Here is a 25658-nt window from a genome sequence, read left to right as displayed (position 1 = left end):
CCTGGCTAGCTAGTTTTATTTTGTTTGTTTGTTTTTTGTTTTTTGTTTTTTTTTAGATGCACTCATAGTAACTGACTTGCTGACTATCCCGGGTTTGCTAGAAGTACACTTACTATGTACCCTTTGCAGGAGCTGAGGACAAGGTCTTGAATAGGTCTTTAAGGAGCAAAATCATTCCTCGAAGTGTGGTTCCCACAGGAATGGGGAAGGGCCCCAGGCCTTTCCCCTCAGGCTTTCAAGAAGCAGAGTCAGGAATCATAAGGCAGGTTTTATTGAGGTGCACGCCATGCCTGTGGCCAGCTTTCCTGACTTGTGAGGGGAGAAGCTCTCCAGTGTTTCCCAGGCTCTTAACATTGTCATCTTCAGCCAAGATACAGGAGAGAGGCTCTGTGTGGTGGTGCCAAGTTTCAGGCCACCTGATTTTCTGTGTTCCAGACTCCCAAAGGCAGAAGGCAGTACAGCGACCTCCACCCAGGATGATGAGGAGAATCCAGTCCCTCCCTACCCCAGATGGCCTGATGCCTGCCTGGACAAAGCAAGAAATATTAAATATAAATAATTTATACAAAATGGCTCATACAAAAAGCAGTAGGTATGGGGGAAGAGATGCCTCGGTGGGTGGCTAAAATGAACAAGAGATGAACCTCTAGCCACCCTCAACACGGAGCGCAGGGCTCTGGCAGGCAGGGGAGGGTAAGGCTGGACGAACAGGCCCTCAGGGGAGCAGGCCAGCGAGTAGGGTGGTGAAGCGTAGGGCCTGCCCAGCAAGCTCTGCCACACATCGCGCCATCTCTTGGACTGCAGTGTCAGATGGGTAACCTAAGGCGGCCCCCTTGACAGCGAGCACAGTGGCCCGCAAGGTTTGGGCCAGCACTGTACCTGCAGCCCCCACCTGTGCTCGGAGAGGTGCAGAAGCTGCCAGCCGGCCTAGGGTGTCCCCAACAAATACCAGGCGGTGGGCAGCCACCACCACTCGTTTGCCGTGGGGCACAAAGAGACATGGTGGCTGGTTGGCCTGGGTACTGGACATGAGAGCTGCCACAGCAGTCTGCAGAGCTGAGTAGTGGCTCTGGCATTGCCCCGCATAGAAGTGCAGAAGCTGTAGATCTCCAGTGGACAGGACCAGTGGCTCCTCTGGGGACAGGGCTTCCTGTGGATGGAGAAGAAGGTCATCGAGGGCAAAGTAATCGATGTCACTAACACTCCTGCTGCCCCTCCCTTCCTCCCCCACCCTCTGTTTTTCTTTATTGAGTGCAATCCCTGTATCTTTTCTCAGCATCAAAGAACGTAGACAGAGACAGCAATAAAGTGCCCAGAGCTGATTCCAGAAAGATCTAAATTCGAATAATCCCAGGCAACTTCAGAGAAGTCTCTGAACTTCCTTGGATCCTTATCTCAGAGTAGCCTAGTGCTAGGGGATGGGGCTCTTCATTTCAGACCTGCCTAGTGTGTGTACGGTTTAGACTTGCTTCCCAGCGCCAAGAAAACAAATTGCAGTAAGCTAAGCAAGCCAGGGAGCGTAGCTCTATACTGCCCGATGTGAGCTCTATACTGCCCGATGTGAGCTCTATACTGCCCGACGTGAGCACAATGCAAGTCGTTTCATATGTATCTTTAATTAGCCACATAAAAAAGTAGAAAATGTAGCCGGGCAGCGGTGGTGTACACCTCTAATCCCAGTACTCGGGAGGCAGAGGCAGGAGGATATCTTGAGTTCGAGGCCAGCATGGTTTATAGAGTGAGTTCCAGGACAGCCAGGGTTACACAGAGAAACCCTGTCTCCAGAAACAACAACAACAACAACAACAACAACAACAACAACAACAACAACAAATCCTAAAATTGTTATCTACATTCAAATTTTAAGAACTCAGAGCATCCGTATGTAATCAATCCATACCAACTCCTCAAAATCAGATCTGAGCTGGGCAGAATCGATTGCTCACACCTGTAACTCCGAACTCTGGCTCTGGAGAGCGTGAGATAGGAGGAGGCTTGCTTTGAGTTCAAAGTCAGTTGATGCTACACAGTGAGATTCTGCCTGACAATAGCAATGAAAGTAACCCTAATATTCTATCTCATTTGGCCTCTGTCCACTGAACCATCCCACCAGACTCGTGATATATATCTCATTTAACTCAGACTAGCCATGTTCCGGGTGCTCAAAAGCCACGAGATACCTGTATTAATAGTGCAGGTCTGGCCTGTATTTCCGAAAGCTACTGTAAACACTGGAATACAATGTCGAATTGGCTTAGCACAGCATACTGCATTCAGTATAAGCACCATGAGGACATTACCTGTGACCGTGACGGCCCAGGCAGCCTTCCTAGCACAGGATCCAGCACTCGGACAGTACCTGACGAATGGGGGCTACTTGGGAAATACCTAAGGAATGGGGGAGACTATATTATGTCCCTCTGGCCTCTGGCTAAGATCTGGTATGGTGGAAACTGCCTCACTTTGGAGGTCCAGAAAGATTGGAGGTCCAGTTGCTATAGAACCCCAGGTTAATCGCTGGTGGAGACCAGCTTAGGAGCCAGTCTCTTAGGAATCCAGAAATTCACTGCTGGAGAGAAGTCACCTGGCCAGCTTTGATCCATTGCCCAGAAATTCTTTCAGCTCTCCTGGTTACCCAACTTCCTTTCAGCACAGTCTTTCCTGTCTTCCTGAATTCCCAATAGACTCTTCTATGTTCCAGCACCTCCTGTTGACTCCCAGCTCCTCTCTGCTCTGTCCTTGCTTCCCGTGCATTTAGCCCTGCCCACCCTATCTCACCGATGGCTTGGTATACCCACTCCCCAAGTTCTAGTCCCACCCCTCCAGGTTTACCTTCTGTTCCTCCAGTCCCCTCTCCAGCAGTTCAGGATCCGCTGGGAAAGCGTTATCCAGGGGTCTAGAACCCTGAGCTTTATCCACACCCTGCAGAGGGATCACTCGTCAGTGTTAGGGAAGGGAGCTGAATACAGGCCCCTGTTGCCTCTGGCACAGTCCATCAGGAAAGTGTTCCCAGCATCAGAGTCCTTGCCCTGCAGGGGACAGCTATTCACTGGCATGCGGGATTAGGGCATGTGGCATTCACTCAAGTGCTGTGGGCTAGTGCTGGAGACCCAAGCAACTGGGCAGGAGGCCAGGAGAAAGGGACAGAGATAGGGAGACCCTTCTGGTGGGGTTGCCCAGGATCTCACCTTCAGATGCACATAGTCATATTCCTCGGCCATTGGGATGCCTTCATATTCATTGTGAGGGCCTGCTGAATCACTGTCTACCTCCCTGCACTCTGGATCTCCCTCCGGTTTGAGGCCCCCATAACCGGGCAGGCAGGGCGGGGGAGGGGGCAGAGGCCTGTCCTGGATACTGCCCTTTCGGCCTGCGGCAGGAGAAGGAGCTGGAGAAGGAGCAGGAGCCTCAGAGACCGGGAGGGCAGGCAGAGGGCGGCGGGACAGGCTCTCAGTGGATGGTAGTCTGGGCCTGTGTTGGGGTGGAGAGCTTCTGGTCAGAAGCTGGGCCACAGTGTCCGGGTCGGCAGAGGAAGAAGCTGCTGGGGGCTCTGGTGACGGTGGCTCTGGCCCCAGCAGAGGCACATCGTAGATGCCTTCATCTGCATCCCGGCTTTCTCCATTTGCCAGTAATTCTTCAGGTGCTTCGTACAGGTTGAGCAGGGCTGAGGCCCGCTTCAGGTTGGAAGGGGCAGCGTAAAGGGGAGGCCCTGGCTCCCGGCCCCCTTCCCACTCCAGGTCAGGCTCCATCTCTGCAGGTGACTTCAGGGCCAGAGGCACATCGTAGGGAGCTTCATCCTCTCCAGGGGGCTGTGGGACAACTGGGGTCGCAGGACAGGAAAAGGAGGCTGGGGAATCATAGGGGCAGTTGGAGGGAGCCCGGAGGATGTTGGGAGGCACATCATAGACCTGGTGGGAGGGATCAGCATTAGCCTTCAGCTCAGCGGTAGACTACCCAAGAATTCTGGCCCTCACCCAACGTACGTACACAGAAGTCTCACCTCTCCCACGTCTCTGGGGGCAGTCAGCTGTATCCCATTGACTCTGGGGACCTTGTAGATGGAGTCGGAAGAGGGCGAACAGGATCTAGCTGGAAGTCCTGAGGCAGAGCAGGGTCGAGCTGGTGGTGGTATCACATACACCTAGGGGATGAAAAGGTGGGTGTGTCAGTGGAAGTCACTGAAACAGATACACAACTTCAGGAGCTTAGAGACTTTCTAGCTTCCTCCCTCCACACGCCCTCTGCTGAGCTTAGAAGCAGGTGGCAGAAAGACTTCCACCAGTGAAAGGTCAAGGGTCAAGATCGATAGGCCCGGATGAGAGGCTCTACTTCTTACCTCCTGCTCCTCACAGCCGTGCTCTGGGGTGGGGCATGATGAGCCCGGTTGGGTGGGAGGTGCTGGGCAGAGGCTAGGCTTGGGTGCTGGGCTAGCAGGAAGGAGCTTCACTCTGTTAGCAGGGACAATACCCTGCTGGCCATGCAGGGAGCAAAGGCACCAACCATCGAGTCCACCAGCGCCCTCCCTCTGCAGTACCCGTAGAACATCCCCTCGGCGGAAGGACAGCTCCTGGGGGGACTCAGCCGTGTTGTCGTACAGTGCCCGGGCGAGCTGGGCCTGGTGGGAGAGGTTAGGGGAGAACAGTTCTCACACTCGGATCAGGTCCTGTGGACACTAGACCAGCCTCCCCTTCCAGTCAAGCTAAAAAGTCTCCCTCCTGACTCAGCTGCTCCTGATTAGGCTCTGCCTTGCCAGCGTCATGGAGGGCACAGTCCTCCTCTTTTCTATCTTGGTGCCTTTGCATTTATATCTCCTCTATGCCGGGTACTCTTTCCTGAGTCCATCTTACTGATCCTTTTACATCCCTCAGTTCTGAGAAAAATGTCTCCTCAAAGGAGGAGGCTTCTCTTTACTCTCTTCCCCATCTCACTCTGTGCCTGGATCCTCCACTCACTGTTTCCTTCAAAACACCTTCTATTACTCAGGTTTTGTTATTATCGAGGTCTGCTCTCACACTATGAACCTCGTAAGAACAAGGGCTGCTGTACTCCATGACCCCTCCAATAGGGTCCCACTCAGAACTGGTCCTCAATACACATTTGTTAAAGAATTTCTTTAAAGCACACGAAGAGGGTCTTGCTAGCGTCTCCCATAGACTTCCATGCTCCCTCTGTCCTCCAGTGATTACTCCCCCGAGGAAAAGGTTAGAGTAAGTAACTACAGAGACCCATTTTTCTGAAGGAGCCTGGAAGACATTTAGACCAAGTGTTAAGGCACTTGAGGAAGAAAACAGTTAGAAGCTGTTGCTCTGTTCTTAGCCTGAGCCAATACAGCACTACCGGAAGAGGCTGTGGGAGCATGGAGAAGAGAAATGTGTAAATACCATAGGACGTGCGTTCAGAGCAGAGCTGGGAGTGACAGTTCGTGCTTGTAACCCCAGCAGCTGGGAGAGCTGAAGCATGAGAACTGCTTTGAAGGTCTGAAGCCAGCCCGCAGACCTGTCTAGACAAGAACCTAAGCTTTTCCCCCATTGAGGGCATGAGCTTAGGTACCGAGTCATAAACATAAAGTATCCAGAGACTCTTAAGTCTTTACACCAATTCTAATTCTCAGAATCTCCATTGCAGAAGAAAACTGGGGCACGGGTTTAGGCTTGGTCCAGTGGCATGGCTGACATGGCCAGAAGAGCACACTTTGATGTCAGAGCTTGTACTCTTCTCAAGGGTGCTCCCTATCGCCCTTCTGAATCCACTGTGGCTTACTTTTACACCATTGTGTGTGTGTGTGTGTGTGTGTGTGTGTGTGTGTGTGTGTGTGTGCGCGCGCCACAGTGCACAGGTAGAGGCTAACTTGCAGGAATCGGTTCTCCCCTTCTACCATGTGAGTTTGGGGCCTTAAACTTGGTCCTCAGACTTGGCAACAAGCACTTTTACCTGCTAAAGCCCGTCCTTTTCTTTTCGCTTAAAATTTCATGTTATTAGCACAGTAGTAGCGAGCGAGTGATAGTGACTCCGAGGTGAGTAAGGTGTTTACATGGGCTCCTGTATTCAACCTCCCTCGGATCTCACTCCTCTCGGTGTTCCTGTTCCACAAAGTCCTTTGGGAGAATTAAGCTAACTCCATTCAGAGCACACTCAGCTTCAGTTAGCAATCCCTAAATGACTACCTGCCAGTAGGATCGCAGGCAGTGCGGCTCACCCAGAAACACTGGAGAGCAGCCAGTTAGACACTGCTGGCCAGGTAGCCATGTGGACTAATTAAATCTGCAGTCAGGGACTCAGCGTTTAAAAAGTGGATACTATTCTTCCAGAGGACCCAACCAACTTTGGTTCTCAGCAGTCACAACACAGGACTTGCGACTGCCTGTATCTAGTTCCAGGGGTCCAACGCCTCTAGCTCACGTGAGCACCTGCACTCTTATGTACAGACCCCTCACAGATACATGCATATGTAAAGTAAGCAAGTATAAAATATTTGGTTAAACTGAGTCTGGTGGTAGAGGCCTATATCTCAGCAGCTTGGGAAGCCAAAGCAGGAGGATTGAAAGTTTGAGGTCTGGGTGGAGAGATGGCTCAGCGGTTAAGAGCACTGACTGGTCTTCCAGAGGTCCTGAGTTCACTTCCCAGCAACCACATGGTGGCTCACAACCATCTGTAATGGGATCTGATGCCCTCTTCTGGTGTGTCTGTAGACAGCTACAGTGTACTTATATATAATAAATAAAATAAATCTTAAAAACATAATTAAGTTTGAGGCCAGCCTGGGCAACTTATAAGATCCTATCTCAATATGAAAAAGATTGGGGTACTGGGGAGGTAACTCAGTTGGTAGAGTGGTTATCTTAGCATCCAAAACGATTCTAGAGTCTGTCTTTAGCCACTGGGATGGTGGAAGGTATCCTGTTATCCCTGCACTTCTGAAGGCAGAAGGATCAGGGTTGGGCTATATAAAACTTTGCTTCAAAAAACAAAACAAAACAAAAGACAGAGAAAGGCCGGGAATCTGAGTACGTGACAGTGTAGCTCAGTGGTGGAACGCTTGCCTAGGATGTTTTGAGACATCAGGTTCAACCTCTGTACTATAAAAAGCATCATCGTCATCAAATAACCAACCGAATGTCCAGCTGCAGCAGGATGCTGCTGGACTGGAAGGGAGGAAGAAGCTCCACTCACGCCCAGAGATGCTGTTCCTCTGGGACCGTTTTGTGCGAGGAAGCAAGTTGTGCAACCCTTGCGCTCCTTTCTTCTCCTCCCAAGCAACCAACTACCCTTCCTCCCTCCCTTCTTCAAGATGCTGGGGTCAGGGGCTGGAGAGATGGCTCAGCGGTTAAGAGCACCAACTGCTCTTCCAGAGGTCCTGAGTTCAATTCCCAGCAACCACATGGTGGCTCACAACCATCTGTAAAGAGATCTGATGCCCTCTTCTGGTGTGTCTGAAGACAGCGACAGTGTACTTATATACAATAAATAAATAAATCTTTAAAAAAAAAGAAGATGCTGGGGTCAAACTCAGGTCCCTTTGCAGCCAGGCAAACGTCGCCCTACATGCCTGGCCTTCGTCACACCATTTCTGATTATCACGAGACGTCTAAAAGCAGCACATCTACAAGAAGAAAGCATGCTAAACAGACAATACAGATCACTGGCTGGCTCTGTACTCCACATATGTGCACGTGCACAGGGAGGCCAGTGGTTGTTGGTGAGATCTTCCTTACTCATGCTCCATTGTTTTCCCTTTGAGAGACTCTCAACCTTGAGCTCACTGACTTAGCTAGCAGAGCTGGACGAGCCTCTGGAATCCTCGTTTCTCCCCCCACACCCATTGCTGGGTGAGTACACTGCACGTGGCTCTTTATGTGGGTGCTGGGGGTCAAACTCAGATCCTTAAGTTATGCAGCAAGCGCTTTACCAACCGAGCCATGTCCCCAACCCCTGCATCTTTCCTTCTGATTGAAAACTAGAAATTAGTATTCTGGATCTAGCCAATGATCAAAGACAAAGTTGTAAGTGCAGGCGGACTTGAGGCTGAGTCCCTTTCTTGCTTGGATGGCTTTAAGGAGATTTTAAACATCTCTGTACTGTAGTTTTCTCCACTGTAGAGTTTCCTTATCTACAACCGAACACCTATTGTTGAATGATAACCCGTCCTTTTAAGCTGCGTGAGACAGTGCATCAAAAGATTGTGACAAAGTTTAGTGCAGGGGCCAGGTGTGTAAACTGTAACTATTACTATTGTTATGATCCTGTGAGTTTCATTAGCATAAATACCCCTCACCCAAATACCTCTGGACTTCAAAAGTGGCAGTAACACCAGGATCCTGACAGCAGCTTTGGCACTCCCAAAGGTTCTGCCAGCAGAGGACTAAAAGGTTCTGTCTAAGGAATGGAAAACAGATCCACCCTCAAGGTGTGCTGTGGCTCTGGGCTTTTCTTTGACTTTTGTAACTTTTCTTCCCATAGACAGAGTCCAGGAAAGCAGGGGGCAGCCTGGCTTTCCCCTGGGAATCCCCAGCAAGGGCTGGGGAAGCTGAGAAGGAATGGATTTGCTCTACAGACTCCAAGACAGAAAGTAGAGGTGCGGCTGTACGGCCCCTCCCAGTATTAGGTTTGAATTTTATCCAATGGGGCCATGCTTTGCGCTTTGCCTAAACCCAGGCCAGAGCTGCTGATAGGATGATGGATACTGGGTGTGATCACTCCTGCTTTACCTCCTCCTAGGGGCCCAGCTGACTTGTGAGGCAATGGCTGACTTATTCGGGGTGGCAGGGTGCCACTGCACTTTCTGGTAGGCCTCCTCCCACAATTCCAACAAGCCAACTGTCCCTGTCTTTTGTCCCCAGTCACCAGAAAGTGACCCGAGGCGGGCTGACATCATCTCTCCTCCTCTGTATTATTTTCCCCTGCCTGTTCACGTGCCTGTGTCTCCATTTCCCCCAATCCTTTAGAGTTGGGCTTCCTTGGCCTTCCATTTTCCTTGGGCTTCCTGGTCTTTGTCAGAAAACTCCTTTTGCGTACCTCCCAATTACAAGCCCCTGCCAACCCCCAGTGGGCATCTGTTTCCACCCAGCAAGAGCAGATAGGATGGGGTTACACTCCGCCCTCGCCCTCCCCCCCCCCCCCATTTATCCACAGCCACTATAAAGAAAGAAACTAGAGAGAGAGGAGGAGGGGCCAACCCAGAACCAGAAGGCACACGGGGCGAGGACTGAGACGGAGAAAGGAACAAAAGAGAGAGGGCACAGCTTGTGGGAGAGGAGATCAGAGTGGGTAGAAATAAACGCGACAGTAAAGCAGGTTGGAGGTCTCAGCCTGGCAAACCTCCTTTCCCTGGTGAACTCACCGACGTGGCAATGGCCATGGCTCTGGCCTCCAGGGTCGCCTGCTTCAGGCTAGGCTCAGTTTCTCTGACCTCAGCGATGGCTGCCCCACACCATGGTTCCCGGCCTCCAAGCCAGAAGGTCACCCCAAGCTGTAGCGCTTGAGGAGATGCCTCCCCCAAAGTTGGAGGAAGAGAAAGAAAACCCACAAAACTTTCCAAATAGGAGGCAGCTTGGCCAAGCAGGAGGAGGAGTAGGGCGGGCCTGGGCGTCGCTGCGGGACCTCATCCAAGGGGCGCGCTCTAAACTGTCCCCAGGGTCTTTCGGGGCTGCAGGCCCCCACAGCTGCTGCCTCAAGTCGCAGAGGCCTCCTGAACACACATGGGGTAAAGCTCACTTCCCAGCCTAAGAGACAGGAGCTGTGGCTGCTTTCGACGCCTCTCCAGGCAGCTCAGGCTAACCCCGAGGGCTGGGAGAAGCCGCCTGAGTGGTTAAGCTGGACGAGCGACTCTAGGGGCCAACCCTCCCCCAGCGGCGCAGAGCCGTGCTCCCAGGGCTGTGGTCGTGGCAGCCGGGGCACTGCGGCGGGACCCGCGGGGAAGGAGGAGGAGCGACAACTGAACCGAGTGTCGCCAAACTCGCTCAAGTCAGCGTAAAGGCCGGCGCCAAAGGCCTAAGAGCGCGTGGCGGTGAAGCTGGGCCGTCTGCCCAGGCCCCCGCCGAGGCGGGCTCTCCCCGCCACACTGCTCAGCACAGCCGGGTCTTGGAGGTGGCCGCGAGGCACCTCTGGGTCTCAGCGCTCAAGGGCGCGCACCACCCTCTGCCCCGGGCACCCCACTGACCCAAGTCCCGGTTCACACACCCTGGACCCGGCCCTCGGCGAGTCCCAAAGCTTGGGGGAGCTCCAGGTGTATTGGGGAACGAAGAAAAAGGCCACAGAGCAAAGGGAACAGAGAAGGGGAGGGGCAGTCCTATGGGCTCGCCTAGGGTCGAGGTGGGGACACTGAAGGTTAGAAAAGGTCCGGGGTCGCGCGTGGCCCCTGCTCACCCCTTACACTCGGCGCCCCTTTCCCTCCCCTGCCCGAGCTCCGGCTCCCCGCAGCAAGCTCTTTCCCCTCCCCTCGGGCCCACTCCTCTCGCGAGGGGCTCAGTCCAGGGGATTAAGAGAAGGGGGAGGAGGAAGGGGGAAGGAGAAGCTGCAGAGAAAGGGGACGATCCTTCCCGAGGCGGTGTTGAGTTTCAGCTCCCCACCCTAGGGCCAAACTGCGCGCCCCAGCCCGGCCCCTCTCCCCCGAACCTTCCTCCTCGGGACCGCGCGGCAGACCGCGGGGTGGTCTGGTCTGCGCGCTCTGGGGAGCTCCGCTCTGGCCGCCACGCCCCCGCTCTCCCCCGCCAGCCCCACGCCTCTCCCTGCCTCCCTTTCATTAGCCCCACATCTGTCTTTCCCGAGGGAGGGGACGCGCTGCTTCCGCCGCTCCAGGGTCCTGGAGGTTTCACCACGCTGACTTTGCAGGGGGCAGCGGGAGTGAGCCGGGGAGATCCAGAGGGTCACTGGCTTGGAGTCTGGTGTTGAACAAAGATTCTGGCCCTTGGGAGACAGCGAGAAGCCTTAGCGTCTAACTCCAGATCCCAGGCTGGCCGATTGCACCGCCTTTTCGCCTCCTTTGCCAGTCCGGGCCTGTCTCTCTTTTAAGGCTTGGCCCTCGCTGCTCCTGGAGCAGTTGGAGGAGAGACCGTGGGCAGAGAGGACAGAACTCTTTCAGAGGGACCGGAATCGGGAGTTTTAGCTGAACCCCAGCTCTTTGCTTTCTATACTCTTCCTGCCGGCCTTTCTACAGTCGCTCTCTTCTCTGGCCTTTACTTCGAGAAGGTGTACATCAGAGCTTCTCAGAGGGAGATCTGTCTTTTTCAAATTGTTTTTGGACATGGGAGGGCGGTATTTAGAAAGCAAGCTGCCAAATAGAGGTGGAAAGCTGTAATGTTTTCTCAGTGTTTAACAAATGAACACTTAAAAGCACAAAATAGCGAGCTTAGTCCTACCTAGCCTCTTTAGGAGAGAACATATGAAATCTTACTTCAGGACCTTCGTGGACTGGAGGCTTTGAGACCACTGTTCCTCCACCGCAGTGTTCTACAGGTTTCACTGCATTTTCCAGAACCACCTGGACAGTGTTTACTGCCTGCTTACCTAGAACCCTCTGCCGAGAGGAGAGCTGGCACCTAAGGGGTGGCTCAGTGAGAGTTTCTGGATGAACACAGGGTGAATGGTGCTGCCTCTGAGCAGTAATGCTGGAGGGCAGACCTCATGCCTTGGCTGGAAACCTTCAACATACTCAGACTCCATTAGAACGAAAGGGAATTTTAAGGCGTCTAGATCCATCTGGAGTGAGAGTTCTGTCCCAGTTTCAGTTTGGCTGGAGGTGGTCGCTAGGGGAGCCTTTTCTATCCTCTAGACTCTGGTCCTAGAGGAGAGGATCTGACAGCCTTGGCACTGCTAGGGACTGACTCTACCTAGAGTCACCGAACACAAAACAAAGGTAAGCAGGACACCTTGGTCCCGAAACATAGACACTCTGACAGACACAGAAATAGATGCAGACCAGAAGAAGCTAAGCAGAAGGATGCCATAGGTCCAGGCAGGGGTGCAGTTTGAGAGATGGGTGGGGAATCCCAGAGCTTGGGAGATGACTTTAGATAGGGCAGCTTCTGTCTTGGGAGCGAATCCTGGCTTATCTGTTACCTTGGTCAAGTCAGAGGCCATCTCACAGGTTTAATTCCTCCCGGGAAACAGTCGGCTTTGGCGAGGAGAATAAAGAAGGAAAGTGCCCCTTCTTCCTCTAACAGTGCTTTCATAGAAACCGGATGTTCTTAGCTGAGGGAGCGGGAACCTTTCCTGGATCCATAAGCCCTTACTTCTGCCCTCTCCTTTAAGGTTGCAAGTACTCAGGTATTCAGACAAGGAAGAGATCCAGCCTCAGCGTCCGTCCATGCAGTTGGAGAAAACTCAGACTGGGAAGGGGTGATGCCTTGCATAGACAGCAGCCTCGTGTGGTCCTGCACCGTGGTTTGGCTTGGCCACGTTCAAAGAGTAGCAAAGAAGGAAGTCTTTTCTGTCTCCCCAGACTCCTTCTTCCCCGTCTTTCCTCTTCCCAGCAACTTTCCAACTGTCTTCTCTCTCCTTGTCCCACCCACATCTTCCTCCTCATTGCATCTCAGTCTCCTTGTCACCCCTGGCTTTCCATTCACGTTGTCCTATTTGCTTCTGAAATGTGTCAGAGCCTCCGGATCCATGCCATCATCATGCCAGAAAGGCCTTCCCCGCTAATGTCGGGAGAGCCTTCTCATGTTCTTCCCTGTGCTTTCCACTGTAGTTGGAAGGCCTCGTTCTGATCGTTTCTCACCTGTCCCCTAAATTGTAAGCCTAGGGAGGAAGAGGCCCGTTTCTCTTGTCTTCCTCTTCATTCCTAGCACTTAGAATGTCACTGTCTGCTGTGCAGTGGATGCTCAGTAGATATTTGGTGAGCGGATGAATGAACATAGGGCAACATTGGGTTAGCCTTGGAAGGCAACATTGGGTTAGCCTTGGAAAGGTGCCGTCCCTGGGTCTTTGCACTCTTCATCTGATAACCCCATGTGTTTCCCAGATCAAACTGGGTTCTCCTTGAAGGTAGTCTCCTGAGCTTGTTTTCTCAGTACTTAGCAATCGCGATAAATAATTCAAGTGCTGGAGAGATGGCTCCGTGGTTAAGAGCACATACTGCTCTTCTTGAGGACCCGAGTTCAATTCCCAGCCCCTACATCAGGTGACCTGCCTGTAATCCCAGCTCCAGGTGGGTCTCTCTGTGGGCACTTGAATCCATGTACTCCCCTACACAATACACATAACTTAACGAAATAAAAATAAACCTTTAAAAATAATTTGTATCCAGGGCTATCAGCACCTACAAATCGGAATGCGGGAACACTATGCTAGAGGTCCCCATCTTTGCCGTTGCTGGGTCTCTCAGAAAAGTTTGATGGGGATGCCCCATTGCCAAGAGCAGCTTCTGCTTACCATTTTCAATATTTTAATAACCCGAGTCCTGGTTTCTTATAAGGCAAATAGGAATGAACTCAATCCTGTGAATGTTGCACCATTTTAGGACCTTAGGTCCAGAGTAACTAAACCTTGTGGCCCCTCTAAGATCACTCACTGTAGGGACACACACACACACACACACACACACACACACACACACACACACACACACTATACCACATATACTCCTACCAACAAGGAATCAGGAGGCAAAGGAGCATCAAAGGACATGAACAGAAAACCTCAATGCAGCAGGCCCAGGCTTGAGCACCCTTTTGAGGGACAGTTGTATTTGAACCCCCTGTGAGCCCCAAGAGCTTTCCTGAGCATGAAGTAGAAGAGAGCTACCACATTTCTCTGTCTCTTTCTGGGCAGGTGCTGACCTCTTTTCCCAGAGGCATGGGGTAGGAATTCCAGCCCAGTTTGGCTGCCAGGCAAGTAGAGACATGTTGGGAGGGTACTCCTAATGTCAGATGTTGGGCCAACCTTTCTTTGCTCCCGCCCCCAGCATTCTCCCCATTACCACCCCCACACCCCTCAAGGATTCCCTGGAAGCTGAAATGACTCAGGGATTCCAAAAGTAGTCACCCAGGAGGAAACCCTCTGGAAAATGTTTCTCATGACAGGGAGTCACCCTAAGGTGTCCCACAAAGCTTCTACCGAGATAAGGCCAGAGGCTGAGCAAGCAGGGTTGGGTGGGGGCCTGTGGTTCAGAGAATAGGTTCATGGGTCAGCCTGGTCATCATGGTATGGGGAAAGCCAACCCTGGGGAAGACTAATTGAAGGGATCTTCCTTCCAGAGGCTTCCTCTGGCCTGAGGTACAGAGGCAGAGAGAAACTCCAAATGCCTCATATGAAGAACAATGTCCCCATTGCCCAGACCAGTTTCATTCTGCAGTGTCAACAGTTGAGATAAAAAGCTTGGATCATTTCCCCTTGCCTAGAATACCCGTTCTGCACTGGCCAAGGTCGGCTTCCTAGGGAGACCTATAGGGATCCTTCTCTTAGAAACAGCAATGCCCTCTAAAGGACCCTGCTTTGGGCTTGGGGTTGCTAAGGAACACCACAAGCTACCTGAGGCCATGTGCCAGACAAAAGGCTGAACAGGAAGCTGGAACAATGGATCCCAGCCAGTAGGGCTGGATGCCAAAGAGGACAGGAATGCCCTGTGGTCCTTGGGCAGGTGCAAATGAAACACGTTCAGCCCAAATCCAGGGGAACAGGAACACATTTTCTCTGGGGGCTCCCCTTCCATCCACAGCCACCTGAGGCTTGGCTCATACTAGGAGGTTAGGTTTGGAGTTACTGAGGGCTGGACTGGAAAGCCAGCTCAGATGCTTTCTCACTGCGGAACCTTGAGTAGATGATTACATCCTGTTGGGTCTCGCTTTCCTCATCTCCAACATGAGGATTTTAGTGTTCACATCATGATTTTATTGTCAGGATAGTAAGATGCTGTGTCTAAGGCTCAGCACCAAGTCTGGCATGCTCAAGTGCACAGGAGCAAGACCAGCAGTGCACAAAGGGAGATGGTATCCAGGAGCACTGGGGCAAGGGTGGGAGCACTGGGGCAAGGGCACTGGGGCAAGGGTGGGAGCACTGGGGCAAGGGTGGGAGCACTGGGGTAAGGGTGGGAGCACTGGGGAAGGGGGGGAGCACTGGGCAAGGGTGGGAGCACTGGGCAAAGGGGGGGGAGCACTGGGGCAAGGGGTGGGAGCACTGGGCAAGGGTGGGAGCACTGGGGCAAGGGGTGGGAGCACTGGGCAAAGGTGGGAGCACTGGGGCAAGGGTGGGAGCACTGGGGCAAGGGGTGGGAGCACTGGGGTAAAGGGTGGGAGCACTGGAGCAAGGGGTGGGAGCACTGGGCAAGGGTGGGAGCATTGGGCACTGGGCAAGGGTGGGAGCACTGGGGCAAGGGTGGGAGCACTGGGGGTGGGAGCACTGGGCAAGGGTGGGAGCACTGGGGCAAGGATGGGAGCACTGGGGTAAGGGTGGGAGCACTGGGTAAGGGTGGGAGCACTGGGCAAGGGTGGGAGCACTGGGGAAGGGTGGGAGCACTGGGGCAGGGGGTGGGAGCACTGGGTAAGGGTGGGAGCACTGGGCAAGGGTGGGAGCACTGGGGCAAGGGTGGGAGCACTGGGGGAAGGGGGGGAGCACTGGGCAAGGGTGGGAGCACTGGGGAAAGGGGGGGAGCATTGGGCAAGGGTGGGAGCACTGAGTAAGGGTGGGAGCACTGAGTAAGGGTGGGAGCACTGGGGTAAGGGTGGGAGCACTGGGCAAGGGTGGGAGCATTGGGCAAAGGTGGGAGCACTGGGGCAAGGGGTGGGAGCACTGGGGGGGGTGGGAGCACTGGGGTAAGGGGTGGGAGCAGGGGTGGGAGCACTGGGTAAGGGTGGGAGCACTGGGACAAGGGTGGGAGCACTGGGGCAAGGGTGGGAGCACTGGGTAAGGGTGGGAGCACTGGGGTAAGGGTGGGAGCACTGGGCAAAGGTGGGAGCACTGGGACAAGGGTGGGTATGGAATCAGCTAAAGATATTCCTGGCCTTATTACTCTTCCCAAGTGTACTAACCCTGGCCACCAATGGTTTCTCCTCAACGCCTCCCACTGTTCTGGGCCCCTAAGATTCACCCAAAGCAACTTCTTCCAACTTTTTGAGAATGCCCTCTGTTGTCATGACACCGCTGCCCGCTGCTTCCAAGACTGTTTTGTCCCACAGCATCTGAAAGAGCGGTCCTCTATGGTATGCATTATTCCTGGCTCCCTTTGTTTACTTTTTGATCCCTTGGTTACTTCAGGAGTATTTTCTGAGGGAAAGCACATGCAAATCAGCACGCATTATTCTAGAGACAGTGTGTATGAGTGTGTTGGGGTGGGGCAGAAGGTCCCTGGACAGACAGAGAGAGGCCCGGAAGAAGCACACTGGCTGGTCTCTGCACAGTCTTCCCCAGCAGGCTGGACCTTGATTGGCCTGTGTCTTTGGAATCTGTCTGGAGAATACACACCCCTACCTGGCCAATAGGGCCCCATGAGAGTGCAGAGGCTGAGTGGGCCCCCTATGGCTTGAGAGTGGCAGCTATCCTTGCTGTGAGCCTTGTCCCTGGGGCCCTGTGAACAGGGGTGAGACCTCCTGCTGGGTCTTAGGTACCACAGTGTCCTCTTCTCCATGCTCCACTCTCTCATTTGTGCAGTGCAGACAATCACCACAGATTCTTCCATCACCCTTGCCCGCCTCGCCAGAAAACTCCTTCAGGCACATCCTGGTAGCATTGCAGGGTGAGGGCTGCATCCCCATCCCAGGAAGAGGTCAGGGAAAGTCTGGGGACAGGGATGGGAACAGGGTGACAATGTGAGAAGGCAAAGGAAAATGGGGGGGGCAGTAATGGACAGTGACGAGAACTCATACTCAGAAGGGCTAGAGTCAGAGGACAGAGTGGGTTGGTGGCGGAAGAAGCTGAAAAGAAGAAGACGGGCGGTTGGAGACATCTTACAAGAAGAGGGAGGGCTGGAGGTCAGATTCTAGGCGGGAGTGGCTGAAGTCTTGGGAATGGCGCCCCTGGAAAGGAGCCTACATGGCATCTTTAATTTGAGGTAGCAAACATCAGGGAGATTCTCATCATTCCAATCCACAGAGACAGAGACAGAATTGCAGAGTGCTATTACCACGACCCCCGCCCGGAAAGTGCAAGGAACAAAGTTTGCCCAATCAGCTGCCAGGCTGATAATGATGACCATTATAACTTCCATGAGGGTAGCATTTAAACAGCTTTTGGGAACACTTCCAGGGTTGGGTTTTTGTTGTTGTTGTTTTTTTTTTTTTTGGTTTTTTTTTTTTTTTTTTTTTTTTTTTTAGTCTCAAGTCACTCCCTCTAAAAGATAGTGGAAATAAATTTGAATAAACAAAACAGGTTTGCTGAAAATAAAACCAGGGCACCTCAGCCGCTCCAGTCAGCCTGCTTCTAGAAGGCCTGTCAGGCAGGGCAGTACCTGTGACTGGTGAGCAGTGTCCGGCATGTACCAGGTGAGTGGCCCTGATGTCTGGCTGAGAAAGGAGTAGACACGGTACTGAGTGTATAGGAAGGCTAGGCTTCCAGGCTTCTGGTCTCAGGGGGTGGGAGGACGGGGCTTGTATAGGATGGTGACCTGAGAATAGCCTTCTCATTGGCTTTTGCTCACAGGCTGTTGCATTCTTGGCAATGATCGTGGGAACCCACACCGCCAGTTTGCGGATCCAGGAGGACTGCAGCCACTTACCCAGATGCTGTCCCAGCAAACAACAAGAATTCCCCGAGGAGTGGCTGAAGTGGAACCCTGCACCTGTGTCTCCCCCAGAGTCTCTGAGTCATACCCACCACCCAGAATCCTGCAGGGCCAGCAAGGACGGCCCTCTCAACAGCAGGGCCATCTCTCCTTGGAGCTATGAGTGAGTGTACTTAGTCCCCTCCTGAATGTATTCATGTATCCCCTAGGGGATGTGTGAGGGGCCGGGGGAGTTCCACCCAATTTGACCCACCAGCCTCTTTTAATTAATTAAACAGACCAGAAAGGTTTGGGAGTTACACAGGCCCAAATTTGAGTCTCAGCTCTGCCCTCATGATGTTGGGTGCTGTTTTCAAAGTTCCTTCCTTCTTTCCTCTAGATTATATTCTAGAGGCTAATACATAGGTTAAACATAAGGACATATGTAAAGCCTGCATTTACACTGATTCTGTTTCTTGGTTGGTCTCCACCATAACTCATATTTCCCTAAAGTATCAAGCAGTGGCATGTGACACAGGCACAAAGCACCACTGTGCCAAACGCTGTCCCTCAACTCTTGTGGGGCAGGTGGGAGGCCAGATTCCTGGGCTTGTTCTTTTTAATCAAAACCACGGTTCTCTTAGTCTTTTACACAGTCTTTATGTCTGCCACGATATGAAATGGCCAGACAGAGAAACAATTTACAAGTTAGGGTCTTTCTTAGGTTCTCCAAGCAATGTTTTCATTCCTGTATCTTCACATGGTTTTGCACCCTTGCCCCCTCGGGTGTCTCCCTGGCTTAGCCTTACCATTGAGGGGATATGGGGATATTCCTGGTGTAGGGAACTGGTCAGCTTTAACTGATATCCTGTCTAAGACACCAGTTCATAATGCTTTGGAGAAGTCTCAGAGGCTACATGGGAGATCTGCTTGGGGGCGTGTCTCAGCTACACCTGTCCTCTTCTGGGAAAGGCAGTGATAACCCTTGATAGCCACTTACTTAGCAGACCTTCCACGACATACGCTGTACACAGCACTGGTCCCACCCACAAAGCTGTTTCTCAGAAATAAAAGGAATGGTGTCAAGAAGGTTGGTGAATGGGCTGGAGAGATGGCTCAGTGGTTAAGAGCACTGACTGCTCTTCCAGAGGTCCTGAGTTCAAATCCCAGCAACCACATGGTGGCTCACAACCATCTGTAATCAGATCTGATGCCCTCTTCTGGTGTGAAGACAGCTATGGTATACTCATATAATAAAAAATCTTAAAAAAAAAAAAAAAAAGAAGGTTGGTGAAAGGTTACAGAGCCCCATCTCTTGAAGATTCAATGTTCTTCATACATGAGAGGAGTTGGCAAGAGGTCTACAAAAAGAAGCCATTTAGTTTTCCCCAAGCTTACTGGATTGCAGAAGCTTTTGTTTTTCAGACAGACAGACAGACAGAAGACAAATAATAACCACAAAATTCCAAGGTATTTATTTTGGAATCTACTTTGCAAAATGCTTGCAGCAGTTGAACCCCAGTTTCCCAGGGAAATGGGAAATGGGAAATTCTACCATATTGGGTGTTCCTGCTGGGCTACTGGATACAATACTTTTTAAATAGCTTCTTTCTAGTTTTTTTTTTTTTTTTTTGTTTTTTTTTTTTTTGGTGGTTGTTGTTTGTTGTTGTTGCCACAAACCTTTTCTGCTTTTCTGAATTGTTAAGAGAAAAAAATCTTTCCCATGACCTAAATGTGCTTGTAACACCTGCTTGGGCAATGGCTGGAAGGTGGACATGAAGCAGCCCTACCTGGGGAGTGGGTAACTCCCCAGGAAACACTTGAGAAACAAAAGGAAACACTTGGTGTTCGTTACGTATTCTTTTATATGTGCCTGTCGACTGTGGGGCTCAGGTCAGCCTCAAACTCATGGGAGTCTTTGCCTCAGCCTCTCGAGTGCTGAGATCACAGGCCTGCACCACCATACCTGCCTCACGGCTGTTTTTTGATCTTGTAATAGTTGTACTTTGGATAAACACCGTAAGGTGGAATACCTTACAAGGAGCCCTCATCATATCAGACGGGTGCAGTGCTGGTCTGGTGGAGGCTGGCAGAACATGCTTCGCCTCTCTCTGTTCTGTAAGAAGCTGTCATGGCTATAGCCTGGCACTGAGGGCCACTAGGAAAGCCACCTTTTTGTCGCCTACCTGTATTCATAGTGGGAGGAAATAAATCTCACAGAGGAAGGGGTAGCATTCAAAGTTACATGGTATCAGGTGCCAGATTTAAGAAGTTGAGTCCCCACCCACACCATTCCCTCCCTCCAGCTTCTCCGCCCTATCTGCCCCTTGTTTCTGGCCTGTCCCTCCATGACTGATCAGCTCTGTCCCCACAGGTTGGACAGGGACTTGAATCGGGTCCCCCAGGATCTGTACCATGCTCGATGCCTGTGCCCACACTGCGTCAGCCTACAGACAGGATCCCACATGGACCCAATGGGCAACTCAGTACCACTCTACCACAACCAGACGGTCTTCTACCGGCGGCCATGCCACGGCGAGCAAGGTGCCCACGGCCGTTACTGCTTGGAGCGCAGGCTCTACCGAGTCTCCTTGGCGTGTGTGTGTGTGCGGCCCCGTATGATGGCTTAGTCCTGCTTGCCACCTGCCTGAGGCTGATCCCTTGTTGGGAGAATGGGCCAGGTGTCCCTTGCCAAAGTGGGGCAGGGTACCTGGATGTGAAGCCCTTCTAAAGCCCTACCTGAAGCAGCAGGATCCTAGGACAAGATGGAGGACTTGGGGAGAAACTCTGACTTTTGCACTTTTTAAAAGCACTTTTGGGAAGGACCCCTGGAAGCCATATTCCCGGTTCTTCCTTTCCTCTGAACCCCCCAGCCCAGCACTGGCACTTTCTTCACCCTGCCCCTCTTGCCTGCCATTGCATTTGTGAACGCCGACTCTGCTCACGGCCAGGTGCTTTGAAGCAGACGGCACTGAGGTGAAAGTTGTTATTGAACGGGAAGAGATTTGTCCAAATAAATGTCTGTGTTTTAAAATGGTTTTAATTTGTCTTTGGCATCTGTGGGGCTCGAGCATCCCTCGTAGTCCTCAGCCGGGTCCTTTCTCCTCTCTAGCTCTCTTTCCACTCTGCAACTCTCCCTACTTCCCTGGGTGTCCATTACATCCACCCCTCCCCTTCCCTGGTCCATCCCTGAACACAAGAGTGGGGGCTCAGACAGCTCAACATGGAGGAGAGACAGAAGCCCATTGAGGCACTGCAGTAGGCACACAGCGCCCCCTTGTCTCCCCAACAATCCTCCTTTGTCCTCTGGTTCTGGCTGTTGCAGCTCGGTCCAGCTGGGTACTGCCTGGGCTGGGCTCCAGTTCCCACCTCCCTTAAAGGAAAAGAGAGAAAGGCTTAGCCAAATAAGAGGGTTAAGGTTATGGGAGGGGGCATAAACGTCTTCAGGCTTTGGTTGCTGGGAGCTCCTTGCTCTGCCTGTCTCTCTCCTATCCCCCCCAAATCCCCCAACTCCTCAGGTTTCTTTCCCTTGTCTTCCTCTCCATGTCCTTCTTTCCTTCTTCAGGGTGGGTTAGGCCAGAGGAAGAGGAGGGTTAACCACCTCTCTCTCTCTCACCCCTCCCCATGCTTCCTAGGGGCCCTGCAGGCCAGTCTGGGCAGCTGGGTGAAGCCCATCTGGGCAAACTTGCCCTGGGGACTGCCTTTCCCCAGAGTCCTACAGCAGACCCCAGCTTCACTTTCAGGCTCCTGTCTGCTTCTCTAACCACATTTCTGTTTCCCTTCCTGGGCTGCTGGGAATCTGGTGAGGGAGAGGCCGTGTCCCGTGAGCCTCACAGAGATGTTCAGTGTTTGGGATCGTCAGGAGCGGCCCCCAGAGGAAGGAACAGCTGCAGGACTCCAGGGCTTCGGAGTGGACAAGACCTTCCTGTCTTCCCTCAAAGGCATCCTGCTGGAAACTGAGCTGGTAACAGCTGTCTCCCCAAGCTTGTGCCCCCATCTCTCCCATCCCAGCTCCCTGGCACAGCTCTGTGCTGGCCTCCTGTGCTCACCATTTCACCGCCCCCCCCAACCCCTAGGTTTTCTGTCTTTCCGCTCTCAGGCCTACCTTCTGCAACTCTTAGCTTTCAAATGGCTGCTTCTCTGTCTGAGAGAGCTACGGAGTGCATCATTCACCGCCAGACGGAAGTTAGATGGAAAGATACCTTTCTAGGATACCAAGGGAATGAGCCACGGGTGGGGGTAGGAGGAGGACGGACAGGAAGAAGGTCAGTCTGTCTCCCTCCAGCTTCTAGGAGGGCTGCTTCTCGGCACGTCTAGGTTTAAGTACCCAAAAGGGTAGATTTCCTGCAGCCACACTTTATCTGTCAAGTCGTGGCCCAAGTCTCAGGCTTTCCCTGGTTTCTGAGCAAGAGCACCGGGCCAGCACCGGGCCAGCACCGGGCCTCTTTCTCTTCTGCCATCCCATATGCAGCAAGCTCCTGCCTTCTAAGCCTCTCTCAGCATGGCATCTGCTCTCGTCATCTGACTTTCAGCCACCAGGAGTAGGGACAGCTTTGTGGGGCAAAGGTGCTGTGGGTTGGTGTGTACGTTGTGTTCTGTGCCCCCCGGGGACTCCTCTGGGGCTGTGCAGATTGGCTGAACTGATGGAGTTGCTGGGATTCCTGGAATAGCAGGAGTGGGAGAACCGGAGATGCCCTTGATGGTCCCTGACACCTGGGATGAGTCACTTCTTTGTCTTCCTTGAGAACTCTTCCTTCTCAGTGAGGCTGGCTAGAAGTCCCAGCCGAGAAGAGGGGCTCCCAACCGCAGCCAAACCATGGCCGGCCTATGCATGCGTCTCCTCAGAAAGCTCCTCCTACTTGGTCCCCACAGGCCCTGACCTTCATAATCTTCATTTGCTTCACGGCCTCCATCTCTGCCTACATGGCTGCAGCGTTGCTAGAGTTCTTCATCACACTGGCCTTCCTCTTCCTCTACGCCACCCAGTGCTACCAGCGCTTCGATAGGCTTAACTGGCCTTGTCTGGTGAGGAACACTGCCTGCCTCTCTCACCCCATCCTGGTCTCCTCCTTCTCTCTGATGGCCCTGTTTTCCTGCGGCTCCCCTTCATTCCCACAGCTGAGCTGTCCTTTGACTCCTGTTGTGTTCTGCGCTCAAATGTGAGCTTTGGACACCCATGGGAGTTCCCTTGTCAAGGAGGATGTATAGACCTTCGAGGCCTGTTCTCCCACACATAAAAGGCCTAGCCCAGTCCTGCTGCGTGTGGCGTGTTTACTGGTCTCCCCTTTGCCTCCTGGCCGATCTAGATTTATCTGCTTCCGTCCTCTGTGTAGGGTTCTAAGCTCACTCCCTTGAAAGTACTTGACATGTGTCTGGGGACATCCAGGGCAGAAATTCAATCTCTGAGGACCAGACAGGAGAAGACGACTAGTTTGGGAGACCTTCGGGTAATGAATCCTTCCAGCATCCTCCAACCCTTCCTCCCTCTCCCTCTGGCTCCCCAGGACTTCCTCCGGTGTCTCAGCGCCATCATCATCTTCCTGGTGGTCTCCTTTGCAGCTGTGACCTCGAGGGAGGGAGCTGCCATTGCTGCTTTTGTGAGTTCATTCCTACAGTGCTCTCCAGTACCCAGGACTTGTGGTTGGTACGGGCACACTTCCCGTGCCCCCAAACAAAGCCTGTGTCTGCTCACATATTATTCTCTCACCTCTGGGCACCATTCCCCACTCCCCTAGTCTGATGGCCTCCGCTGTCCCCCGCCCCCCATCCCTTTCCACAGGTTTTTGGCATCATCCTGGTCTCTGTCTTTGCCTATGATGCGTTCAAGATCTACCGAACTGAGCTGATGCCCAGGACCACAGAGGGTGAGTGTCTGCGCCCTGAGAGAGGAGACGCCCCTGCCTCTTGTCCCAGATACTGCATACATGGTTTCCCTGCCTGGCTGCCTCTCCACAGGGGACCAGCAATGATTCCGGGGTTACCTCGCTCTCACGACCAGACACAAGGAACCATAGAGCCCATCTGTGTCGTCTTTGAATTCACTGAACCCCGAGTGCCCACCATCTACTCCACGTCTTCAGAGATGTGCGCTTGAGAAATCCCAGGGATCTGTGGGAAGTGGTGAAGTTCTGGGGGTCGGGGCAGGTTGCAATGCCTCCAAGTCACTCCCAAATTAAAAAAAAAAAAAATCAAATCCTAGTGGTGGGTCTTCTTCTTCCTTAGAACTTATTCAGACTAGGAAGCCTAAGAGGTATTCATGGAACCGTGCTCCAGAGAGCCGAGATCTCTCTGTGGCTCGAGGGAGCACGGGTAAGATGGAGGATTCCGAAGACGTACTTCGAAGGAAAAAACGTTTGCACCTCAGCCTGACACATTGGAGGACTGTGAGATTACCAAAATGCTGCGCCAGGCTCTTCGCGAGTGAGGTGTTTAGGTCTTCCTGACCCAAGCAACTGCCTAGCGCACCTGTTAGGCAGGGGCTCCCGGCCTTTTCTGGGGTTTGTGTAGAGCTCCCCCTTGTGGTATGGGGAGGGTTGGGCAGCAGACCGTAGTGGAGAGGACGGTCAAAGGTCTTTACCAGCACTTGGAAGAAAAGTCCTTAAGTATGAGCTGGTCCCGTGCCCGCATTCTATGTGAAAGAAACTGGGGCTTGGTTAGCGGAAGTGACTTCCTTGTGGCAAAGCTGAATCTAGAACATCTTGGCCTTGAAACAATAGTTTTGAGTCCTTTGGAAGCTCTGAAAACAAGGGGACCATCCCTTTGCCAGTGGACACCTCCCCCCAAAACCCCGTTCCTCTCTTGCCACATTCTCAGAACACATTTGCTGAGTGTTTCCTGTCTGCAGAGCCTAGGCTCAACCCAGAGATTTAGAGGTAACAGTTGGGCCTGAAAGGGCAAACCAACTTGGGAAGGAGTTTAAGACGGGAGTTGCCTGGTCCGTGATAGTCCAGTCCAGATGGTACCTCTCCACCTGCCTGGAGGAACCATCATGGTTCATCTACGTGGTTCCATTCCAGCTGACTTCCTGCCCCCTCTCTAATGCTTTACCCTTCTCCTGAAATGCCTTTCCTCCTTTAGGGTGGGCTTTTCATTCGAGGGCTCTGGCCCCAATCCCTGACTGTTCCCTGGATCTTGAACTTGGGGAATGTACCATTCTTTCCCGGATGGTTATATTTCCCTTAAGTGGATTTTTCCTGCCTCCTATTTCCTGTCTCCTCTCTCTGTGTTCTGTTACCTCATCAGGCCTGGCAGTCAGTCAGTCCAGGGAAGGAGTCTACTGGACTTCGGGTTTCCCTGGACTCTGTTCACGGTTCTCGGGCTTTCTGCATAGTCTGTGCTTGAGTCTAGATGACTGTCCTTGGTCAGGAGGATGGAGGTAGGATGAGCACAGTCTCAGAGGAGAGACGGAAAGGCTGGGCTGAGGAAGTGGGGAGGAGACTGTAGGTTTGAAAGGGCAAAAAAAGGGGTCTGGAGAACCTTGTCCAAATGCCCAGAGGACAGCAAGGCTTGCTGTCCAGCAGGAGATCTCAGCAGGAGATCTCAGCTCCAGCCCCGAGAAACTGTGTGTCTTGTCATCCAAGGAGGAGGGGGAAGAGGAGGAGGAGGGGGAGGAGGAGGAGGAGGGGAGAGAGAGAGAAACAGAGAGATGGAGAGACAGAGACAGACAGAAACAGAGAGAGAGAGAGAGAGAGAGAGAGAGAGAGAGAGAGAGAGAGAGAGAGAGAGAGAGGACTTGTGTCTAACTGTGGGTCTGAACATGTACCTATGTATGTCCGTGTGAAGGGATACAAAGTGAGGACTGGGGGTTGGGGATTTAGCTCAGTGGTAGAGCACTTGCCTAGCAAGCTCAAGGCCCTGGGTTCAGTCCCCAGCTCTGAAAAAAAGAAAAGAAAAAAAAAGCCCAAAGTGAGGACTCTCCCCATTTGGTCCATACCATAATGATTTGGGCTTGGAGTCACCTGGTCCCTGAGTCCTGGAATGCCCTTCTGGTGAGGCCTGACTCACAGATGTAGGACAGATGTTGGGGTGG

The 25658-nt window shown here is 52.6% G+C and overlaps 3 protein-coding genes across 3 annotated transcripts; 2 read left to right on the top strand and 1 right to left on the bottom strand.

Annotated features, from left to right (window-relative positions):
* Positions 1-83: 83 nt before the first annotated feature.
* On the bottom strand, positions 84-10342 carry Efs (embryonal Fyn-associated substrate). The gene is made up of 6 exons (XM_032918085.1): positions 9338-10342; positions 4337-4615; positions 4001-4141; positions 3189-3908; positions 2833-2922; positions 84-1150 (listed from the first exon to the last, which is right to left on the bottom strand). The coding sequence occupies exons 1-6, from the start codon at positions 9353-9355 to the stop codon at positions 716-718; spliced, it is 1683 nt and encodes a 560-aa protein (XP_032773976.1). The 5' UTR covers positions 9356-10342; the 3' UTR covers positions 84-715.
* A 7060-nt stretch (positions 10343-17402) lies between these two features.
* Positions 17403-20454, top strand: Il25 (interleukin 25). Its single transcript, XM_032917396.1, has 3 exons — positions 17403-17411; positions 17569-17813; positions 20004-20454. The coding sequence occupies exons 1-3, from the start codon at positions 17403-17405 to the stop codon at positions 20257-20259; spliced, it is 510 nt and encodes a 169-aa protein (XP_032773287.1). The 3' UTR covers positions 20260-20454.
* A 533-nt stretch (positions 20455-20987) lies between these two features.
* Positions 20988-23723, top strand: Cmtm5 (CKLF like MARVEL transmembrane domain containing 5). Its single transcript, XM_032917395.1, has 4 exons — positions 20988-21593; positions 22502-22654; positions 23134-23226; positions 23409-23723. Exons 1-4 carry the CDS (start codon positions 21468-21470, stop codon positions 23721-23723), a joined length of 687 nt encoding a protein of 228 aa, XP_032773286.1. The 5' UTR covers positions 20988-21467.
* Positions 23724-25658: the final 1935 nt, after the last annotated feature.

This window comes from Rattus rattus, chromosome 12, assembly GCF_011064425.1.
Source record: "Rattus rattus isolate New Zealand chromosome 12, Rrattus_CSIRO_v1, whole genome shotgun sequence".
NCBI lineage: Eukaryota > Metazoa > Chordata > Mammalia > Rodentia > Muridae > Rattus > Rattus rattus.
Note: the sequence above shows the minus strand (reverse complement) of the source record. Positions and strands in the feature narration are given on the sequence as shown.

Excerpts from the sequence above, each read along its gene's own strand:
- Cmtm5 (XM_032917395.1), top strand. The coding sequence starts at position 21,468 with ATGTTCAGTGTTTGGGATCGTCAGGAGCGGCCCCCAGAGGAAGGAACA. Across the intron at positions 21,594-22,501 it reads TCCTGCTGGAAACTGAGCTG|GCCCTGACCTTCATAATCTT; the intron begins GTAACAGCTGTC and ends TGGTCCCCACAG. Across the intron at positions 22,655-23,133 it reads GGCTTAACTGGCCTTGTCTG|GACTTCCTCCGGTGTCTCAG; the intron begins GTGAGGAACACT and ends CTGGCTCCCCAG.
- Efs (XM_032918085.1), bottom strand. Across the intron at positions 4,142-4,336 it reads ACGGCTGTGAGGAGCAGGAG|GTGTATGTGATACCACCACC; the intron begins GTAAGAAGTAGA and ends TTCATCCCCTAG. Across the intron at positions 1,151-2,832 it reads GGGGACTGGAGGAACAGAAG|GAAGCCCTGTCCCCAGAGGA; the intron begins GTAAACCTGGAG and ends CTCCATCCACAG.
- Il25 (XM_032917396.1), top strand. Across the intron at positions 17,814-20,003 it reads ATCTCTCCTTGGAGCTATGA|GTTGGACAGGGACTTGAATC; the intron begins GTGAGTGTACTT and ends CTGTCCCCACAG.